This window comes from Coturnix japonica, chromosome 18, assembly GCF_001577835.2.
Source record: "Coturnix japonica isolate 7356 chromosome 18, Coturnix japonica 2.1, whole genome shotgun sequence".
NCBI lineage: Eukaryota > Metazoa > Chordata > Aves > Galliformes > Phasianidae > Coturnix > Coturnix japonica.
This window is the reverse complement of record NC_029533.1, coordinates 6,636,057-6,656,157: the sequence shown is the minus strand read 5'-3', so window position 1 is coordinate 6,656,157 and position 20,101 is coordinate 6,636,057. Positions and strand designations below refer to the sequence as shown.

The 20,101-nt window shown below is 41.6% G+C and overlaps 1 protein-coding gene across 4 annotated transcripts in view; it reads left to right on the top strand.

The window, feature by feature from the left end:
* CEP112 (centrosomal protein 112) overlaps positions 1 to 19,884 on the top strand; it is a 123,233-nt gene extending 103,349 nt beyond the window's left edge. Inside the window, exons 24-27 of one of the 4 annotated variants that reach the window (XM_015880028.2) lie at positions 7,321 to 7,410; positions 16,928 to 17,029; positions 18,292 to 18,356; positions 19,454 to 19,884. In XM_015880028.2, the coding sequence (XP_015735514.1) occupies positions 7,321 to 7,410; positions 16,928 to 17,029; positions 18,292 to 18,356; positions 19,454 to 19,457 (261 nt within the window). In that variant the 3' untranslated portion in view covers positions 19,458 to 19,884. Of the gene's footprint in view, positions 1 to 7,320; positions 7,411 to 16,927; positions 17,030 to 18,291; positions 18,357 to 18,867; positions 19,388 to 19,453 lie in introns of those variants that run through there. The other 3 variants (XM_015880029.2, XM_015880027.2, XM_015880030.2) reach the window with 3 other exon arrangements.
* Positions 19,885 to 20,101: the final 217 nt, after the last annotated feature.

Here is a 20,101-nt window from a genome sequence, read left to right as displayed (position 1 = left end):
TTAAAAGATTGGTTCCATCGGGTGTGTGAGAACTGTTGGTGTTTCTGTCTGCACCTCAAAGAGTGGAAGGGGGAAAAAGTGCCATGGCTGCGGATCTGAGGGGGCTGCAGGCAAGGACTGAAGGAACAGAGGTCTGGTAAATGCTGTGGGGAAGATCCCCAACTGACAACTGTCCTAAGGATTTCACTGTGACAACCTGAGGACAGACAGAGCAATGCTTGCACATGGCAACTGCTCATTAGGTTGTGTGGTTCATTGAGAACAGTAGATGAAAGCGTTTACTGATGCTCTCTGAGCCTCCTCCCTCCCGTCTGCTGTCACCTGTGCCACTCAAAACAAAGGCAAAACAATTCCTTCCTTGGCTCCTTGGAATACAATGCCAAAATTTACTGTGTATCCTTCTCTTTTCCTGGAATTGCTGTTTTTGCAGGACTTGCCATGCCCTATGACATCCTTTGCATTTCAGATGAATTCTGCTTATAGTGGAATGCAGTGAAGTCCTGACTCAGCAAAATGCTTTGGTCCTTGCCTAATTTTAAGCCCGTGAGTAGCTCTCTTGGTGTTGTCAGTGTGTAGGGGTGTATGACTGAGGACACTGCAGAAAAGTGGTCGAAAAACTTTGGTCAGCTACACAAATATTTGCAGAAAATGCCAAAAACACACCGATGTCTTAAAGAAACAGAAGAGGAAAGAATCTATGTGTTGACAGAACTAACAGTACTCTGGGAATCTCCAGAACTCCCAGATCTAGGGTGGTGTTAAGGGATTGCTCAGGAACTTGTGTGAATGATCTGCTCAACAGGCAAAGACTAAAATACACTGCTGATCAACTCCTCCAAATAGATCATGAAAAATTAAAGCAGTGTAGCGTTAGGCCCAGCCACACAGGGAAAAAAATGTTTGAATAGACACTTCTTGTAGTTAAGTGACCTACTTGCAAAATTTCTCACTGCTACTGGAGAGACTTAATTTTGTTCCTGGAGCCAGATTTTTCTCTTCCTTCCTGAGCCCCGTTCTTCCTTCCCACGCTACCTCAAGGGAAGAACTTCTTGTTCTTCACAACGGCATCTCCTACTGGCAAAGTGCAGAAGCAATGGAGACAAACTAGAAGTGGCTGCTTGATGTGACAAAATGTGCAGAGCCTACTGCTGTGCTGTGCAAGATCTCCTCTCCCATTCCAAAATGTCTGCAAGGTGGTCCAGATTTCCAGATTTCCTCAGTATATGGCAGTCCATGTTCTTCCCAGTGGGAGCTCCTGACTTTGCCTTGGAAAATTACACCTTGTACCTGATTTGTAAACAAAGAGACTTCTTTATCCTCCCAAATTGATTAGTAGAAAACGGGTAACACTTTTTAAAAGGAACCAACGGTTACATTTTGATTCCATGTTGTAATTTGTGTTCACTGTTCATGAAATGGTGTTTAGCGGTTGGCATCATACTCTAGGCATGAGGACTCCCAGATCTGCAGCTCTGGTAGGACATGGACAAATAGGTGTTTGCTGGACTTCTCCCTTTTCCACCCACATTCACTTATTAGCAGCTTCACCCTAATGAAGTTGAACGGAGAGGCTAGAAGGTCACTGGAAGGAATGTGCTCAAGAAAGTTTAAATATTGCTTATGGTGTTTTAATTTCTATTCCTGAGGAGCAATAAAGCATAAATTTTCTGTACCGTCATAATAGCAATTGTAAAGTTACCTGTAGGATGGAAAAATAATTTGAGTTATTAAATGCCGTAGCTATTTTCAGTACAAAATAATAGATTGTATTTTTCTGTTGCAGCAATGTTGGCTCCCTGCATATAGGTTGTGGAGAACTTTGTTTGCAAAAACAAAGCTATTGTTTTAACAAAAACCACAGAATTTTTGCCTTTCATATTGAATCAGTAGCATAATGAGTAGTGGAGCAATAGTTCAACATCAAAGGAGACTTTTTGGATATACAGTGTGTTGCAGCAACAGTGAAAAAGTTCCCACCAGAAAGGAATTTTTCCATATGCGAACAGCAAACATATGTATTAGGTTAAACCCATCAGATTTCTCTTGCTTTCCACCAAAACCTTCAGAGGACTCAAGTACAGAGATTTTCAAACATACTGGAATGCAGCATGGGGAGCAAGCGTGGTGAGATGCAGAGCAGTGCACCAAGCTCTGCTGAGAACCACCAAGCACTGTTGATACACCAACAGTTTGGCTCCAACATCAGCGCTTTGCTTCTTAAAGATACGTTTCTTTGCTCTGATTGGTAGAGAAATATTGGTGATCATTTAGATACATTTCATTATTTACCTTTAGCAGGAATAAACCCAGACATACTTGCTGGTCTCCATCAATTGTTTTGAAGAGAAATAACGATTGCTTTGAAAAAAAGTGAGTAGAGAATGTGAGCTAGAAAATAAATGCCTAACAGTAATTCCAGTGGGGGACTTGGCCTGCTCTATTTAAATAAGGGTTGTGTTTGATGCTGTAAATTGGGAGGCCACATGGTACAGAGTTCATCCTGGACAACCCATACTTACAGCTGCATGCAGAGAGAAAGGTATTCAATGCTGAGCATTTCTATAACACAATTGTAAAGCACCTCCACGTATACTTCTGAATCAAAATTTGCTTTATTTTTTATTACCATTCACAGAGTTTTCTTTAAGCTTCCAGAGGTTGGTTTTCTTCTTATGATCGTGGAGAGAAAACACATCAATGGATGTAATTTAAATTTAGAAGGCACTTAAAGAGGGGCCTTATATTCAGAATTATTGTTGGCACATGTTTTGAGGATGTAAAGTGGAAGCCTTCTTCTGTGGGCATTAGCTAGGAGATAATTAAATCTACCGTAGGTAATTATGGTAGCTTTTATTACTGCATCTTTCATTAACTAATTATATTAATTTGGTAATGTTTGAAAAATTCTTTGAAGATGAAAAGTGTTAACTATTACTACCTTTAGCAGAAGTATTACTGTGCACTGCTCATAAATACTTGATACAGACGCACATCTGCATGTGCAGGGCTCTTAGAGCCAGTAGAGTGGCATCGCTATGTCAGGAAGAGGCTGCTGTTACATGGTGCAACCTGATGGCAATGTGCTGTGACTTTACTGCTTATATGTTTTGTTTCAAAGTGGGAATATATTGGGTTTTTAACAAATTTTAGGAGATTTTCCTTCTAAGTGCCTCTTGTTTATTCTGCCCTCAGTAGCACAGAGGTAAATCTACTGTCTTTGTGATCCCAGAGTGATGGGAGCAGGAATAGTGTTCTGTTGGCACTCAAGAGCTCATCTAATGTGGGAAATTATTTCAGGTCAAAGGAGAAGAAATATCACAGCTTTTGTAAATGCACAAAAAAAAACAACAACTCCACATCATTATGACTTTCGTTCGTGTAAGTCTTCCAGAACTGAGTTTTCTTTCAGGGAATCCAACACTTCTCTTTTAAGATTAAAGGATAATCAAATCAGTTTTCAGATATTAAAGCCTAAATCCTTTGAATATTCCCATTCCATACTTGTTCATGTGATTTGTAGAAATCTTTCTCTTACCAGCTTTTAGTTGATTCAGATTAAGCCTTGTAACTAATGCCAAAAATGTATTCCTGCCTTGAAAAGGGATTTTGTAATGCTGGCATCACACCCTTTGTCTCTGTGGCTCCCTGTCAAAACCACGCACTTTACAAGTTTAGGGCTTTTAAAGAAACCCTTTGCAGCCACAGTCTGGCACCCAGAGTTGGGCTGAGTCCCTCTGCTCCAGTGCAACATCCCAGCATCTCTGGAGCTGCACAGCCCAAGCTCTGCCTCTCCCCATCTGCCCATCATTTTGCTGGTGATAACCAAGCCACCAAGTGCCTTCCAGGAGAAGCTTTAGTGTTCATTGCTCCTTTCCTATCAGCCGGTAACCAAACACATCATGGGCTGACTGTGACAGCCCTGCTCCCATCCACCAGCTCCACTTGAGATCCTGACAGCAATATTTCAGTGGCATGTTCTCAAAACCATCACTCTTCCACCCTTCTCATGTCACTCAAAATCATGTGTGATCAAAACATTTACGTTATGAATTTATTTTAGGATCCTTTCCATTTTTGTAAATAAATCACACGAACGTTCCTTTTATTCAGCTGTAATTCACCCACATTGTTGCAGTAGAGCTTATTATCTCATTTACATTTTTAAGTGCTTTTCAAAGTGTAGGATATCTGGGCTGGAAAGCAAAACATTTCATTTCTTTGTTCTCAGGCCAACACAAAGCACTTCCAAGGTCAGGTATGGTGTAGACTTTCAACAACAAACATGTTTACATGGCATTTGAAAGCCAGTTTAACTAAGGAAAAAAAAAACCCACCATACCCAACTGTCTTTGTAACAGTGATGTAAGTCAACGTAGCGAAGCTGAGAGAGGGGGATTCATTTTGTCCTTGGCAAAACTGAGCTTAATAAGTTTGGTTTTGTTTTCCTGCTTCTGACCCTCAGAAATTGGCCAGCGATTTTTACTTGCTTTGGTTTTTTTTTCCTTGCCTGTTTCTTCATCTCAACAGTTGTTAAACATAAGCGCTGTTATTCTTTGGGCAAAATCTGACACTTTGAAGCTGCGCATTTTGAAACCAAACCAAACCTTTGTTTCGTTTTCCAACAGAGATGTTCTCTGGTGCACCTGGGGTAAGTCCTCTGCTGTTTGTGAGAGCATTCTGTGTGCTGAAAACTTATCTGTCAGATGCAGAAAAGAAGTGATGGCGCTGGGTAGCTTCAGAAATCGCTATCAGCATTCAGGCTCTGACCGCTGCCTACGAAGCGTTTTGACAATAGAGAGAATTTTCAGTGTGATCTTCAAAAGGGCGCATTATTCATGACAGCCATCACGGTTCCTCCTAGAAAATTACAATCATGGGCAGCAATCTTACTTGGTTCTAATTACTATCTTCACAGAGATAATCGCATGCAGGAATCTACAGCAACTATGAGATTTTGATGTTACTTTTTTTGTTGTTTTGTTTTCACGCGGCTTTGATCAAATACTGATCTTTTGGGTTTGCTTTTTTATCTTCGTGCTGGTAGGAGGGCTGAAATATCCAGATGAGCGTTACTTCCAGGGCATCCTTCATAAACAAAACCACTTTCTACAATGTGAGCAGCAGCAGAACCTGTGTGCAAAGCACTGAAGTTTACCAGCAATAGTCAAAAAATGGTAAAACCATTTGTGGTTCATCAGAGGCACAAGTCTTTTCTTATGCATTCCCAGTACAGCAGACAGTTGTGATTGGAAAAGCCTGCAAACTCATACAGTATATTGGATTTGATGATGCTCGTATGTGTATGTGTGCTATCCCTTCTTCAGAGCCATGTGATAGAGTCAAACTTGCTCTTCTGTGCTAGGGAGGAATCCTCAGCCCTCACCTTGCCAAGCTGTTTGGGTTGTATGAGCTGATCACGTGGAAGCAACAGAAGGCAGATCATAGCTTGTAGTTTGGCCAGATGTACTCTATGTGTTCCTGAGAGCTGCTGGTCATGCCTGGAAGCTTTGGTGTTATGGGAAGACTGTTACCAAGTTCACTGGGCCTTTGGTGATCTTTGATATGTGGCCCTCCTTGTTCTGTGTTGCATTTCCACATTGCATGACCCGATCTTTGTAGGTTTCACATCAAGATCGGTTTGTTTATGTTTTAAGTTATGATATTAGAGGTACAAAAAGAAAACAATGAGCCTACAGTTCACACGTTAAGTTTCATTATAATAATGCAAATTACTGCTACTGCAAGACTTGTTGAGTATCGAGAGTTGAGATGAGATACATGTTCAAGACTGGATTTTGGCCTTTCTCAGAAGCGATGATAGCATAAAAGTCCCTGGGCAGATTTGAAGTTCATGCTTGGGTCTGGTTACATTTTTTGGCATTGGAACATGTAATAGCCTTATAACTGTAAGACTTTAAAGTTAATGCCTGGCATCACTTCAAAACAATGTGCAAGATCTATCATAAGTAGTCCTCTTATCTTATCTCCATAGCAATTTTATCCTGTAAATGATTTGAGAGCTCAGGATTTCAGTGCTGTGGAAAAGAGCAAGGGTTTTGCTGTTCAATCTTTGTACCCCTGGTCTTGTGAACGATGCTGGTTTACTCCTGGGTGTCCCATGTTGAGGAGTAAGTGCTCACTGTGCCATGTGTTCTGCGGGGCACGTGGGGTCACACTGGTCCCCATTGCAGCAACAAGTTCCCACTGCTCCTCCAAACCCCACTGCAGGCACCCCACTGTCCCTATGGCCAGTCCCCAGGACCAGCCCCTGCTCGGCTCCCGGCTGCCCCATGCCTTTCAGCTGATGGACAGCTCTGCCCCGATTTTCTGCCTTACAAAAGATAGCTCTAAGTATTCCCTTTCTGCTGCCACAGCTGCCTCTGTGCCGATGTCAATCTCACATCCACATTGTGCACTTTGCTTCAAGTCAGCACTTGCAGCTAACAATGCCTTTATTCAAGTTGACAACATAACTAAGCTTTTAGTAAGTGTGTAAGTAAATGTTAAGTGTGTATTCAAATGTCCAACAATGGCTAGGAAACTTTAAAAAAAAAATATCTTTGAAACTTGGTATTGTTTGTTTGGTGTGTATCTGTTAGAAAGAACACAGACTATCAGCTCCTTGGGGCATGACTTCTCCTTTGTTAAGCACATAACAAAAAGATCAAGGCTCCAAGGGACGGCCGTAATAAAAATAAATATATAAGAGGGACAATGATGACAAAATAAAGTTGTCGATGCATTTTATGAGGGAGGCTTAGAAGTGATCGTTCCTGAACTAAATAAAGACTGGATTTAAAGACTGGGTTGTTGTGGTAAAGGGACACCATTGCAATATCCTCTTATTTATTGCTATCTATGCAGTGTCTGTAAGTCCCATGCTGAATTCACCCCGGGGCAGGAGAGAGCCCCATGTCTCAGTGAGTGTCCCATGACAGTAGCATGGAATGCATTTCCACTCAAATTCCAGACATAGATTTCCAGAGAGGGTTGTTACTCAGGTTTAAAGGAAAAGTTACTGGTGCACTGCAGAAGTGTTCCCAGGAAGCACGGGTTGTATTAATAGCATGATAGATGGTGGTGAATCACTGGCACTGCCCAGAGCTGTGGGTGCCCCAGCCATGGAGGTGCCCGAGGTCATGGAGGGGCCTGGGCAGCCTGAGCTGCTGGGGTCACCCAGCCCCTGACAGGGGTTGGATCTGGCTGATATTTAAGGTCCTTAAGCCATTCCATGTCCCTATAAGCCAGTGTCAAAGCAAATTGCCTGTGAGTTTTTGGAGGGGTTTCTCACATGTTCTGTACCCACTGGTGTTGTTTCAGACCCTACAAGATGAAGTGGAGCGTTCCCGCAGCCAAGCGCGGGCAGCAGAGAAGAAGCTGCAGCGCAGGGAGCTGGAGACCCACGAGCAGGTATGGGGCTGCCCCTGGGCGGGGAGCTGCGATGGGGAACAACAAGATCTTGCTTCAAAGCAAAAGCACATATTTTCCTGCAAAATTTTCAGCTAGCTTTCTTTTTTGTTTTAGTTAATAAAAGGGAATTAAACTGTCTGAACCCTACGGGCAAATACTTATCTTTTGCTCTCTATTTCAGGTTGGTATTTCAACTATCCTAACTGTTAAATGATGCATTTATTTTAAAGTGACTATACTGCTGTAACAGAGGGTTCTGAGACTATTTTAACCCCCTTGTTTGATGCTTGTATTGAGAGAATTATACTTGGACAATGACTGAGATAAAAAATAATCTTTACTGCTGATCTCATGCATCTATCATCCAAGCATGTTGTCTGTAAACAGTTCCATGTGATTAATGCTGCTGAAATTAATGTAGGCACTTCCAGTGAAATCAGAGATGTAGTGTGCTTCAAGCAAAATAGTGTTATGTGATTTACACAGATTTTTCAGTCCCCTGGAAATGGAGGAAGATGTGTTATTTAGCGCATGGTTGTGTCTCCCAGAGAACAACATCGGCCTGAACACAGTGATGATGATTCTCTTATGTATTACCCACTATAATGGTGTGGCCAGGCCACCTGTAAGCGTGTTTGTCAGGCATTAACAGCAGCTACTGACTGGTCAGCTGAATGGGGAGCAGAAGGATGTAAGGCACAAACTGAGACCTCACTTTCTACTATTACAAAGCATTATCTGAAGCAGAATTGCATAAAACATCAAAATTTGCATTGGCACTGTCACAAAGGCTACTTTTCCGAGCTTTTACATGTCTATAAATAAGGAGGAGAGAGGGTTAAACAGCTTCTGCTTTTCATTAAAAGGAAAAATCTTGTGTTTTGATTCTATAACAACAACAAACAAATGAATGAGACATGAAAAAACATTTTGTTGCGCTTTTAATTAAAACTAAAAAGCTGTTTCTCGTTACGGCTTGTTGGGTGGTATCAGCGCTCCATGTTTGCCTTCTTTCAGTGCAATGTCCTTAGAACTCAGCAGTGACTGACAGGTCCACAGGGCTCAGCTCTTCATTCCAGGAACCCTCTGCTGATTGCACAGAGTTAACCTTTACTATAATTATCCGGAGAGACAGAGTCAGCTTAGTGACATAAACTGTCATGTAAATAACATCGTTGTGTTTCCAGCACTTTTATATTTAAGCCCCCAGGAATTCCCACTTGGATTAACCTAAATCATTTATCTTCTCCATGGAGGTTCTGCTAAGTGTGGCCTTCCAGGGCAGTGGTGCACATGGTCCATAACACTGCTGCTAGACTGCAGTCTCAGCATTGTGTGTTATCACCTTTCTTCATGCTGCAGCGCTGAATGTCTTTCAAAAATCAGATGTCTGACTTGCCAAGACATACAAAATTGCATTCATGGACTATGGCAAGCTAGCTGTAAATGGAGTATAACTCACCCTTCATACAACCTGTATATATGTGGGCTTATGGTGTATTGTCCCAAGGCAGTAGAAGCAGTCTGGGATGGTTCCTAAGAAGTGTGGGTACACCCCAACCTTTTCCTTGCAAATCAATGATGAAGTTTCTTCTGTCTCAGGAATCTGTAAACCTGGGAACTGATCCCATGTAGATTACACTCCTGCACTGCACGCTGCTGTAGCATTGTTTGTCTCTGATCTGTGTGTGGATACAACACTTCTGACAGGAAGGTCTTTCGTTCCATCAGAAGTGTTTCTCTTTCTTGAATTACACAGCGTTATGTGGCTGTCAGCCATAGTTAGAAGATGTGAATTGTTCATACAGACTTTACATCCTGTGTGTGTGTAATTATGTATGACACATATCAGTAGAGGAACCTCAGCAAATAAGGGAATTTGGGCACATCCAAAGAACTTGGCTGGATTGGGGCCTATCTAATTAATGGCAGTCATCTCTTTATTGCTCGGTTACCTGGATTTTTGTAGAATACTTTGTTTAGTCTGTTTCGTTTTGGTTTGGAATATTGTTCATTCCTCAGTCTAACTGTAGTGCAGGATTGGGTATGATATTTCTAATTGAAGATAATACGGGGGAAACAAAAGGTTTTAATGTTCATGACCAATCAATCAGGGTAACATCAGGATAGGTATTCAACCCATAGGAACATGCCTCCAAACAGTCAAGTCACAATTACAGCCTTAAAGGAAAGAGCTTCTCTGAAGACACAAAATCAATTACATCCAATTAATGAACATTACTGAGGAATTGAAGGAGAATGCCAATACAGAATAGATTATTAAAGAGGGAGAAAGGAGTTATCTGAATAAAAGTGTTGTAGAAGTATTTGGAATAAAACGGAGCAGCTTAGTTTGTTAAGTGGATTTCACTTGCATTCCAGTGAAAACAGGAGTGATAATTGTAAAAGAGCTGTGATTCAAAAGCATTCAGCAAGTGCTCAGTTTTAATATTTATCACTCTGACTCGCTCATTTCTTTTTATGACTGCTGGATATTTACCACGTTCAGCCTAACTTACTGTTTCCATGCCAACTAAATCTATTTGTTCTCAGATGAAGGCCGTGATGCATCATTCTGAAATTTCAGCTGCTGTGTAGCTCAGGGAACTTCTAACATTTGCCACACCTTATCTTTGATGGCAATGGTGCTATTGTCTGCACATTTGGGGAGCTATGAGTAAAGGAACAGTGAGACAGCGATGAGCAAGATGTGCCCACATCCAGGGTATGTGTCCCAAATGGTTCTTAGTATAATGAAGGCTGGAAGACCTGAGTAATATCCTTTTCCTTCAGGGCTTTTTGTCTGTATTTCTTCTCAGGTTTGTTTTAAAGATATCACAGAGTTTTAAATGCAGTCAGATGAATTCACAGAAAGCCTTTACCCCTTTACCCCATTGTCTGGGTCTGCCTTGGCCCTTGTCTGCTGCTGGGGTGCAGTGGGAGGAACTGGGATCCAAAGGGACGAGCACCATCACTTCAAAAAGAGCAAGTCCAAATCGTGTCACATTCCAAACAGCTCCTGCACTTTCTGCATGTGACCAGCATGTGCCAGTTCTACCTCTGTAACAGACCTTTCATGGAGATAGGTGTGCCTTCAGCAGCATGGCATGATAAAATTAGTGCTGTCATTACTCGGAGCCAGATTCTACCATTCTTATCTTGGCTCATGCCTACCATACATGCAATTCCATTGATGGACTCATTAATCACTTTGATACAATAGTGCCCCCAGATTTAAGACTGAGATGGTTATAATAAATCAGAACTTTGCGTTTGTCATAGTTTGTGGGTTCTTTCAGCATTTTAACAACCTACTATGAAAGGAATGCAGAATTAAACAGAATATAGTAAACATGACATTTCAGAGTAGCAGAAGGAGGAAGAAGCTGAGATTCAAGCACAGAAAAGCAGATTTTCAGGTGGGATTTGAAAGGAGCTGGAAATCAATGGAGTTGAAAGTTACCGGGAGCTCCATATGGCAGAAACTGCAGGAGAGAAGGCTCTCACCAACTGTGAGCCTGTCAAAGGGAAGAGAGGAAGACAGCGATGATGTTTGCATGGACGTCAGTGATCAAACGTGAGCTTTGGTCATCAGACACAACTGGAAAATACACGGATGTATACCTGCTCCATAGGACTGGATGGATCTTTGGAATGAAGCGGCCAGTTGGAGAAAGGGAGTGAAACAAAGTCAGGAACAGACAACTGAATGAAGGAAGAGAATTTTTAACAAACAGGAATAGAAGCACACCTCAGCATGCAGGAATTAGAGAGGTTTTAAAAATGCCAGCTTTCTAGCTCTTTGTCATGGTGTTTAATGCAGGGAACTCCAAAAGGAGAAACGGCACTGCGTGGAGGAGCCAGCTGGGTGACAGCAGTGGTCAGTGATCTGTCCTATTCATTTCTTCCAGCTGGTGAGGTGCCTGGATGAGCTAAAAAGGACAGAAATCTAGTTTTATGCAGATATTTATCGTCATCTACATTTTAAATTATTTTCTTTGCAATTGAGTCAGCACTGATCCTGTCTTTAAAAGTACATCAGGGATGTAGAGCTGTGGTCACCGCCCATGCTCAAAGTTTATGGACTCTTTCTGACCATAAATCCAGCAGCTTGTTTTCCAGTTGAGATGCTGGTTCAATTCTTGTTCTTGACAGAGGGGAAATGCTGATACTAAAAGTAGCTTCTGATTATTATCTACAGAGATTTGTTTGTTCACACAGACAGTGTGAAAATGCTGTGCTTCATCCTGCCTGCTGCTGAGCTTTGTCAGCCCTTGCTGTCATTGGGGAGCGCTTGGCACCTCTGCGTATCAGACCCTGAACCTTTGACTTGCTGATCCACCCCAGGGTGGAAGGGATTATGCGGAAGGTAACACATGCTGGAATGTATGAGATATATACATACTTTCCCATGGTGGTGTCAAAGATGCTTTCAGCTTTATTTCAGACTTAATTATCATGATGGCATATTAGAAATTCCCTGCCCTTGACAGCCATAAATGAATACCGGGTGTCTTCAGCCTTTGCCCAGCTTTGGTTCCTGGGCTGGTTCAGCTTTCTGTTCTTCTGCAGCACATCAGCGTTGTCAGCTGGGCTCCCTTTGCACTGTGGAGTGGAGCATCTCCGCTGCAAAGGAGCGGTGCTGGCAGGGGACGAAGCAAACATTGCTCAGGGACAGGGGTGGCATCTGGATGAGTCATTGGGAAGGAGGGGAAGATGGGTCAAGGATCCTCCAAATCCCAACTGAAACAATAGAGGAGCCCTTAAGAGGGGGTGGCTGAGAGAACAGAGTAAATTTTCTAGCCACAGCATTCCTGGTTGTTCCATGGTGTTGACAGTGAAAGCTTTTATTCCTCTCCAGCTCATGTAATCCCAAGAATGCTATTCTTGCCATATGCAGCCCACTGGATTTTTTTCTAAGTTATGCCTGACTTCCCTTCCTCTGCAATTATGAATCATATGGACTCGTACCGCTTAACTACAAACAGAGCATTTTCCAGGTGGGAGATCTTGGGTAAGAAAGGAAAGATATCGAAATACAAAGCAGCAAAGTGCAAGGCCTCTTGGGTGCAGGTTGGAAGGAGCTGATTGAGCCGCTCACTGGAGGTCCCTGCAGCTCAGTAACACACCAGGGCAAACCTATTTTGGATGCTCCAGTGGTTTACCAGCTATAAACTGATAAACGACGAGGAGAGCTGTGCCACCAATTTATGCTTTTTTGGGGCTGTCAGAACAGTGTAGGTTCTCCAACACTATTTATTCTTAGTGGAGAGCAGCGCTGTGTACACTTGACAAAATAACCAGCTCTGCTGACCATGCTCAGTTACCATTCGCAGCCGTGCTGCGTTTGTGCAATTTATAGCATTCATTACTTTCCTTAAGAACTTGAGAACCTTTGTATCAAATTGCATGATATTGCTTTAAACCTTTAGGAACCGTATTTCAACAGACATTTCCCAGTAAGGAGTTCCCATGCCTGAAGTAAGAGAGGATATAGACAGCTTCAGGAAGCTTCAGGTTTTGGTGGATTGGGTTCCTTGGCCATAGAGCTGGGCCAGCTCTCCCCATGGGGCTGATGGAAGAAGGTGCCCATGTGGGTTCTCAGCACATCTGTGGGATTAGAGCTTTATTAACTGAGGGTTTGGGAGAGCTGGGAAGCAGAGGAGTCGCTGCAATTAGGGACAGGAGAGCCAAGCTGCGATTAATTGTTACTTTGATATTCTCTGGGTTATTTGTCTTTTTGTGTGTGTTTGTTAATTGGGTTGGCATCGTAGTAATTTGTCCTTCTCGTGGCCTCTTCTGACTGCTTTCAGAAAATTACTTCAGCCACCTTCGCATCACCTGAATGAAGCTGACCTACGCAATATTATTATTATCCTCATTTAGAAGGCTGAGACTTCATTCTGAGATGAAATGGTTTGCCTAGGGCTGAAGGAGATATTTTTACCTTGTTGGTACCCTAACCTGTCTTCAGATGTATTACAACACATCTTTCATGTCTTCTCACAGAGATTTGTGCTGTCGAACAGATGCAGAAACTTTTTAAAGAGACTTCTCTTTTAAGCAGCGTTATGGCATCTTTCTAAGCCACGGATCATTGTTTGAATAACACAGGGAAGGACTTGAGAGAGGCAGGAAATAACTTATCTCATCTTACTCCCCTGAAATGCGGAGAAAATTTCATAGTAATTACATGATCCTAATTATGCCTCTTGGTCACTGTCATAGTATTTCCTGGCACGTGGAATTATTATCCTTCACAAATGATACAAATAGGCAGAAATTGAGATAGTAAAAAACCACAAAACCTGAATTAAGTGAACTGCCTTTCGATTCTTATCTGGCATGCACTAAATGTTGACTTCATGCCCTTCAAGACATGATATTCTTTTTAAGGAACTTGAACAACTCATTTCTGGTCCTCCCATTTGCTTTGGCAATGTACACTTCGCTGTTTCATTAGCATTTTCCTTAGGCTCCTCTGGTTTGAATCAAGTAATTACAATTGGGAGATCTGGAGAAGATTGCAGTGTTTTTGTTTTTGTAATGGTTTCAGAAGGGGATGTTGCACTATCTAGAGCCCTGGGGCCTGTGGAAGGCAAACTCAGCATCGTAGACCTCTCAAAAGAGAAAGGGAGAGCTGGCTCTGAGCAACCTGCCTAAGATATTGGGGGTTGTGGCTATGTAGCAAAGCATAGAAGAGAAGCAGAATAGCCTCTGCTTTACAGGCTGTTCTGAGTACATGGGCTGAAGTACATCTGGTCATCCTGAAGCTGCTGCATTTCTCCTGGTTCAGCTTAGGATATTGCTTTTTGAAGGAGAAGAGTGGCTACAGTGTGACCAGGTCATAATTGTGTGAAAATTTGCCTCATCTTGATTCTAACTTTTCGTGACTGACCATAGGTTACCTCTTTCTGGCAACTTCTGCCTTTGGTTCTTTCCCCTGACACCAGAGATGATTGATGATAAAACCTTAAACCTCATATCCTAACCACCAACCTGAATAAACAAAAAGCAGCGTGGCAGCTTCATATTAAAAGCTATAAAACCTTCCTGGGGGTTCATGGATTAAAGCAACTCACCAGAATGAACTCACAGCTTTCTCAGGACAGAGTAAAAAAGAACCCAACAGTAACTGCAATAGAGCTCTCCTCATCCAGAGGATAAGGCCCTCCTGAGGGCTGAAGAATTGCAATTTCAAACATCTCTCAAGAGTGCAAGAGGAGACACAGTGCTCAAGGATCCTGGGGCTGCAGCTCGAGGCTATAAAAGAACAAGAAAGCCTTTAAGGCACACGCGTGCACACACAAAATCCCCTCAAACATCGCTTTCATTGGGTCAGAAACTGATGTTAAAAAATAAAAACCTCCCCTCATTAAGATTAGCGTCTATTAGCCCACGGTGTGTCATTTTTCAGTTATAAGAAGTGATTCGGATTTTTGCCATGCACTATTTTAATCTCTTGGGTCAATAAACCTTGATAGTAACTTCAGCCAAACATCTCGGCATGTTCTTTATCGTAATGTGACAGGAAACAGCTGGGATCTTATTTTCATCTCATTGTGATGCAATTATGAGTGAGCACAGCTGAAAGCAACGTATTTTGTCTTATGAAACAATCATAATGCAGTTGTACACAAGGAACAGTTTTCACTGCAAGAAGGGTGTTCATCTTCTCTCTGAAATAGAGTAAGAGATCAACTCCAGGCAATCCTTCTGCTACCTGGGCTTGCTTCTCATTTTCTCTTTCAGGAGACCCAGACTATACAGCTGTGCTTTAAAGCACCGTATGTGTTTCTTCCTGACTTTCCAAGAAACACCTTCATCAGAAGGGAGCGATCCCCTGGGTGCTCCGCAGAGTTAATAGCAAATGTCAAAGAGCATCGTGAAAGCACATCTTTAGAGGACATTTGCAGATTAAACTATTAAAAGCAGCAACCTGGTTGCAAGTTGCACAATTAGATCATTATTATTTCACTCACGGAGCTGTATTCAGCCTTTTGTTGCTTGTGTTTAGAATGAAATGGTCTTGACTCTCTGAAGAATTACAGTAAGGGGTTCCTGCTGCATGCTTGCTGGGCATCTCAGCTGGGAGCTGTACTGGAGGCCAGGCTCAGCTCCTCATATCCTCAGTGCTTTACATGGAGCTCTGGTTTGAGTGTGACTGTATCAAGGTCCCCACCCATATGAGCAGTTGGCTCGGAAGATATTTGTGCTGGCAAAGCACCTATGCATGACTTTGTGTGCCTTTACAGAACAAACAGCACAAGTTTATCAGAGTAACTTTAAGAAACATAAATTTTGATTGCTGGTTTATAAACAAGCAGAGTTCAGATAAGTTTTCCGGTCTTACAGATCTTTTTTCCTGTTATTTCTTTATATTTGCATAGTGGCATCACTTGCAGTTCTCAAGGAAAGCCTCTAATTGCCTATTTGCATAGAGATTTGGAGATTTCTGCATGTCAGAATGACTCACAGGCAAAATTTTCCTAAAGTTTCATCAGATTGTTTTATTCCTTTGCTATCGATAATTGCACTGTGCATAATGCATGGTTTGGCATGCTCTGAGTTTTGCACAAGGTGGTAATTGGCACATCCTTCTGTGACCTTGCATTCGGTCACCACGTGTGCAAGCACGTGTGTTGCTTGTGGGCTGGAGCTGGGAGGCTGAGGCTTCGACTTGTGCTTCCATTGCAAGCTAAGAAAATCATGCTAAAATAGAATTAGCACAAAATGGTGCTGCTGTGTAAATGCGTTGGAAAAGAAAGAATCAATTGGAAAGTTTTAAAAATATTTCCTAAATTAATCTGATATTGAATCCCCTTTATCCTTTATTCACATATTCAGCTGCTAATCCAGAAAAAACACCTAAGTACTTGCTTAATTTGAATTAAGCAGTTAATCCTATTGGAACTTAAGTACAGATGTGAGGCCCTGATTCAGCAAAGTAATAAAGTGTGCAGCAGTCCTGGGAGACTTGGTGGGCAAAGCCAGGCAACACTCCCAGGACTCGTTTGTCAAGATTCAGCAAATCCAGGTACACTGGGAGTTGCAAAGCACAGCCCTTGCAGTTGATCCGTCCTCATGCAACACCACTCGATGCCATACTCAACATCTGTTGGGTAAGGTTATGGATTAGAACTTTAAGGTTATGGATTAGACTTTAAAGCAAGTTCTGAAATACACTCACTGGTATCACAGGCCATTCAACCATTTGCTCATATCCCTGTTGATAGATTTAGGAAAGCACTATTATTACTTACCATAGCCCGACAATTGTATTACTATTGTTTCCTTCCTATAACTACTTCCTTTTCATGTTTTCTTTTTCCTTTCTTCCTCCTTTATACATCTTTGGTTCTTTACAGGTCTTTACTGATCTTTCTTCTTACCTTCCCATTAATATAATCATTCTGAGTTTACATGGACTCCAAATTGGGCAAAAGAAGCAAAAATAAAGTTACTCCCTGACCTGCAGAGTAGCCCTATTTATATATTTTTTTCTGTTCCTATACAGGTGACCCATATACGACAAGAATATGAAACTAAACTCAAAAGTCTAATGCCAGCATCTTTGAGGCAGGAACTTGAAGACACCATTGTATCTTTAAAATCTCAGGTACATTTTTTTATCATTTCTTCCTTCCTTCTTTCCTTCCTTTTTGAAATGTTATTCTTCCTTACAGTGTAGAAGGGTTTTTATGTTACATCTTTTCCAAGCATGAGATGTTTCCCGTGGCAAAATTTGCCTTTAACAGAAGTAGGAAATGCTCACAGGGGAAAGTTTTAAATTCCTATGTGCTGCTAAAGACACAACTTTAATGGTTATAGACACTCCGCTTATGTGTCAAGGGATTCCTGATGGAAGCGATGCTCTTTGTCACTGAAATATTTATGGGAAATAAAGAGTTAAGGATTAACTGAGGAAATCAATTTCCGCTTCATAGTAAAAAGCAATTTTCAAAGTGTGGTTGACCATCAGCAGTGTCTGGTAGGAAGCATTGCACTGCAGCTCATGTAAGAACATTTCATCTTTTAATGAGTTAAAACAAGAGAAGTAAAATCTGATATCCACCTGCAGGGCTTTTGTAAGCACCAGTGCGTTTCAAAAGAGTCAAAGTAACTGCACACACTAAAACCTGGGTGTTATCCCAGAGGTACGTAGCTGCTGGCTGCATTGCCATTGGTACACTGCAGCCATAGACCATTCAGTAAGCAGGGCTCCTTTCTGAAGCACAGGTGTGCCGGTCTTTGAAAATTGCTGGAATTCCTGATTCAAAACATCAGACAAGAAGGGCAGCAGAATCTCTGCACCTGTCAGGATTATTTATTGTTGGAGGGGAATGAAGAGGACCGGCTTGGTAAAAGCACCAAGCAGTGATAAAAATAAACAGGAGGAAAACACTGTATGCTTGGGCAGCATTTTCAATAAATATCACTAGAAATAATGACCAGCTCTCTGTGAGCTCTCCAAAAATGGCCACTGTGTTGATAAACAGTGATTTTCATACCCTTCAAGAACAGGTGGGTACCTTCATCACAAGAACAGAAGCGTGGGGATCAGAACTCAGGTTTTGTACAGGCACTGAGGGTACAGCTGGAGCTCTTGCATAATCCATATACTGCTACAAGATGAATGTAAAAACTGTTCTGACTCTATTCTTAAAGTGGGTAGCATGCAGCAAGAGGTGTGATGGGGATATTCAGGCCAGGGGATCCTGACAGGTTGCTGTGGATTATTATCATTAATTCTAGTATGCAGCTAAAGCATTATTGCATTTTATTGAGGCAGAATAGTGGAGAAAAACACCTTTATGAAATGAATGTAAATGTATTTATTAGAATTTTGTACAGCATTTTTACATGGGGTGTATTTTGCAGGTAAATATTCTGCAGAAAAGAGCCTCTGTCCAGCAAGAAGAGCTGAATTCCTACCCCACCAGGAGGTACGGGACTTTCTTTCATTGATTTATGCCATTTCACACCTGCAGATCCCAGTTATTGAAGTTTTACAGCTTAATTAAAACGCTCAAATATGGTTGCAGTTTTAAAAGATCCTTATTTTCAGTAAACAAGGGCCTGAGAATTTTCCCAGTGCTTAGTCAGTACTATTAGGGCAAGATTAGAGAACACGCAGGTGCACTGCAAGTCTGGGCTTTGCCTCTATGTTCATGATGAGACAGTGGCTCAGTGCACAGCTGCAGCTCTGCGGTGATGCCACCTCCTTTTAAGATAGAAAACAATGATGCAATGAATAATATTACAGATCACATCTTCAAAGTACCGGATCTACATGAGCCTGGGCTTTTCTCAAACGTTTACACCCTCCAATATAAATTATGGCAAGTGCTGCAGCAATAAAAAGACTTGCCGTGCCTTTAGAGTAAGTGATTCACATGGATAGGTGAGTAAAAGGAAACTTCCTAGTAAAGCCACTCCATCTTTTTATATTTATAGGCTTTGATGATACTTTCATATCTCACATGAGGATTTCTGCAAATAAAAATGCATGCTTGTAAAAACAGCGTGAAAATCTGCAAGATATTTAAGCATTGGTAAGAATGTTAGCAGTGTGGAACTTGTCTGAAAATGCCATTTGAATTATTTTTTCATAGCATGCGTTTGCTAAAACTAATTGGAAGCTGAAAATGTCATTGATTTTTGGTAGCCTGTCCAGTGTAGGTAACTTTGATAGGTAAATACAAAGCTGAGATGTAGCCTGTAGGATCCCGGCAGTAAGAGCAGAAGGAATGCAAACAGATGAGTCAGTATCTTCACAGTTAGGACAATAGCATGTTGAAAAGATGACGTTTTCCTTCTGATCAGACTCGGTGTTCATATTAAATCTTGTTTTACCTGACCTGTGCTCAATAAATTTTTGGCTGACAATGGTCAGACTCAGTGTAGGACAGCTTCAGTCCACCATGCCTGCAGATATGGTCATGGCTGCTGTAGCCAGGCTGCTGTCACAGGGCCCCACTGCAGTCTGTTGCATTCAGTAGTAAGAATAAGACATAACTAATAAGACTCTCTTAATTTTCAGGTAGCTACTGGAGCTGTTGGATTTCTTTCATCGCCAAATGGACTGCTTTCAATAGGTTTGAGGATTTGGCTCTTGTAAACTAAAATGCAAAGATCAGTGGCTGTTTTATTAGCACACAAAATGCAATGAAATTCATGAAAAGGTATCCATTGCTCATGCCAGATTTATATTTTTTTGGTTTTACCTTCCCTCCATTATTTTTTATCATCATCTCATCACAGACTTCCACTTCCAATGTACTGTGTTTACTCTGCTCTCTTTCCAAGAGGAAGTTTCCTCTACTAACATTTTGTTACTACTTCCATTCTTTTCACTCCTACACATGAAGAAAATCCCATTTTCTATTATTAATGTCCCAGATTCTTTAACGTATTTTGACATTGTTTTGCATTCACGTGTTTACATAAGATTAAAATATTATTTTGCACTATTTTGTTTTGCCATTATTGTCCCGCTTGGGCATCTCACTCACCCAAATAGCCACAGTGGATATTAGAGTTTTGTATGGCTTTTTTTTAACTGGGAAAAATATATTTTCTGCTGTATTTCAACAAAGAAATGTGCGTGGCCTGAGTGCTTGCGAGGGGGAAGAAATTCCACTTCCTGAGGCCCAGTGGTTGCATTGGCCGCCGTATGCTGATGTCTGTG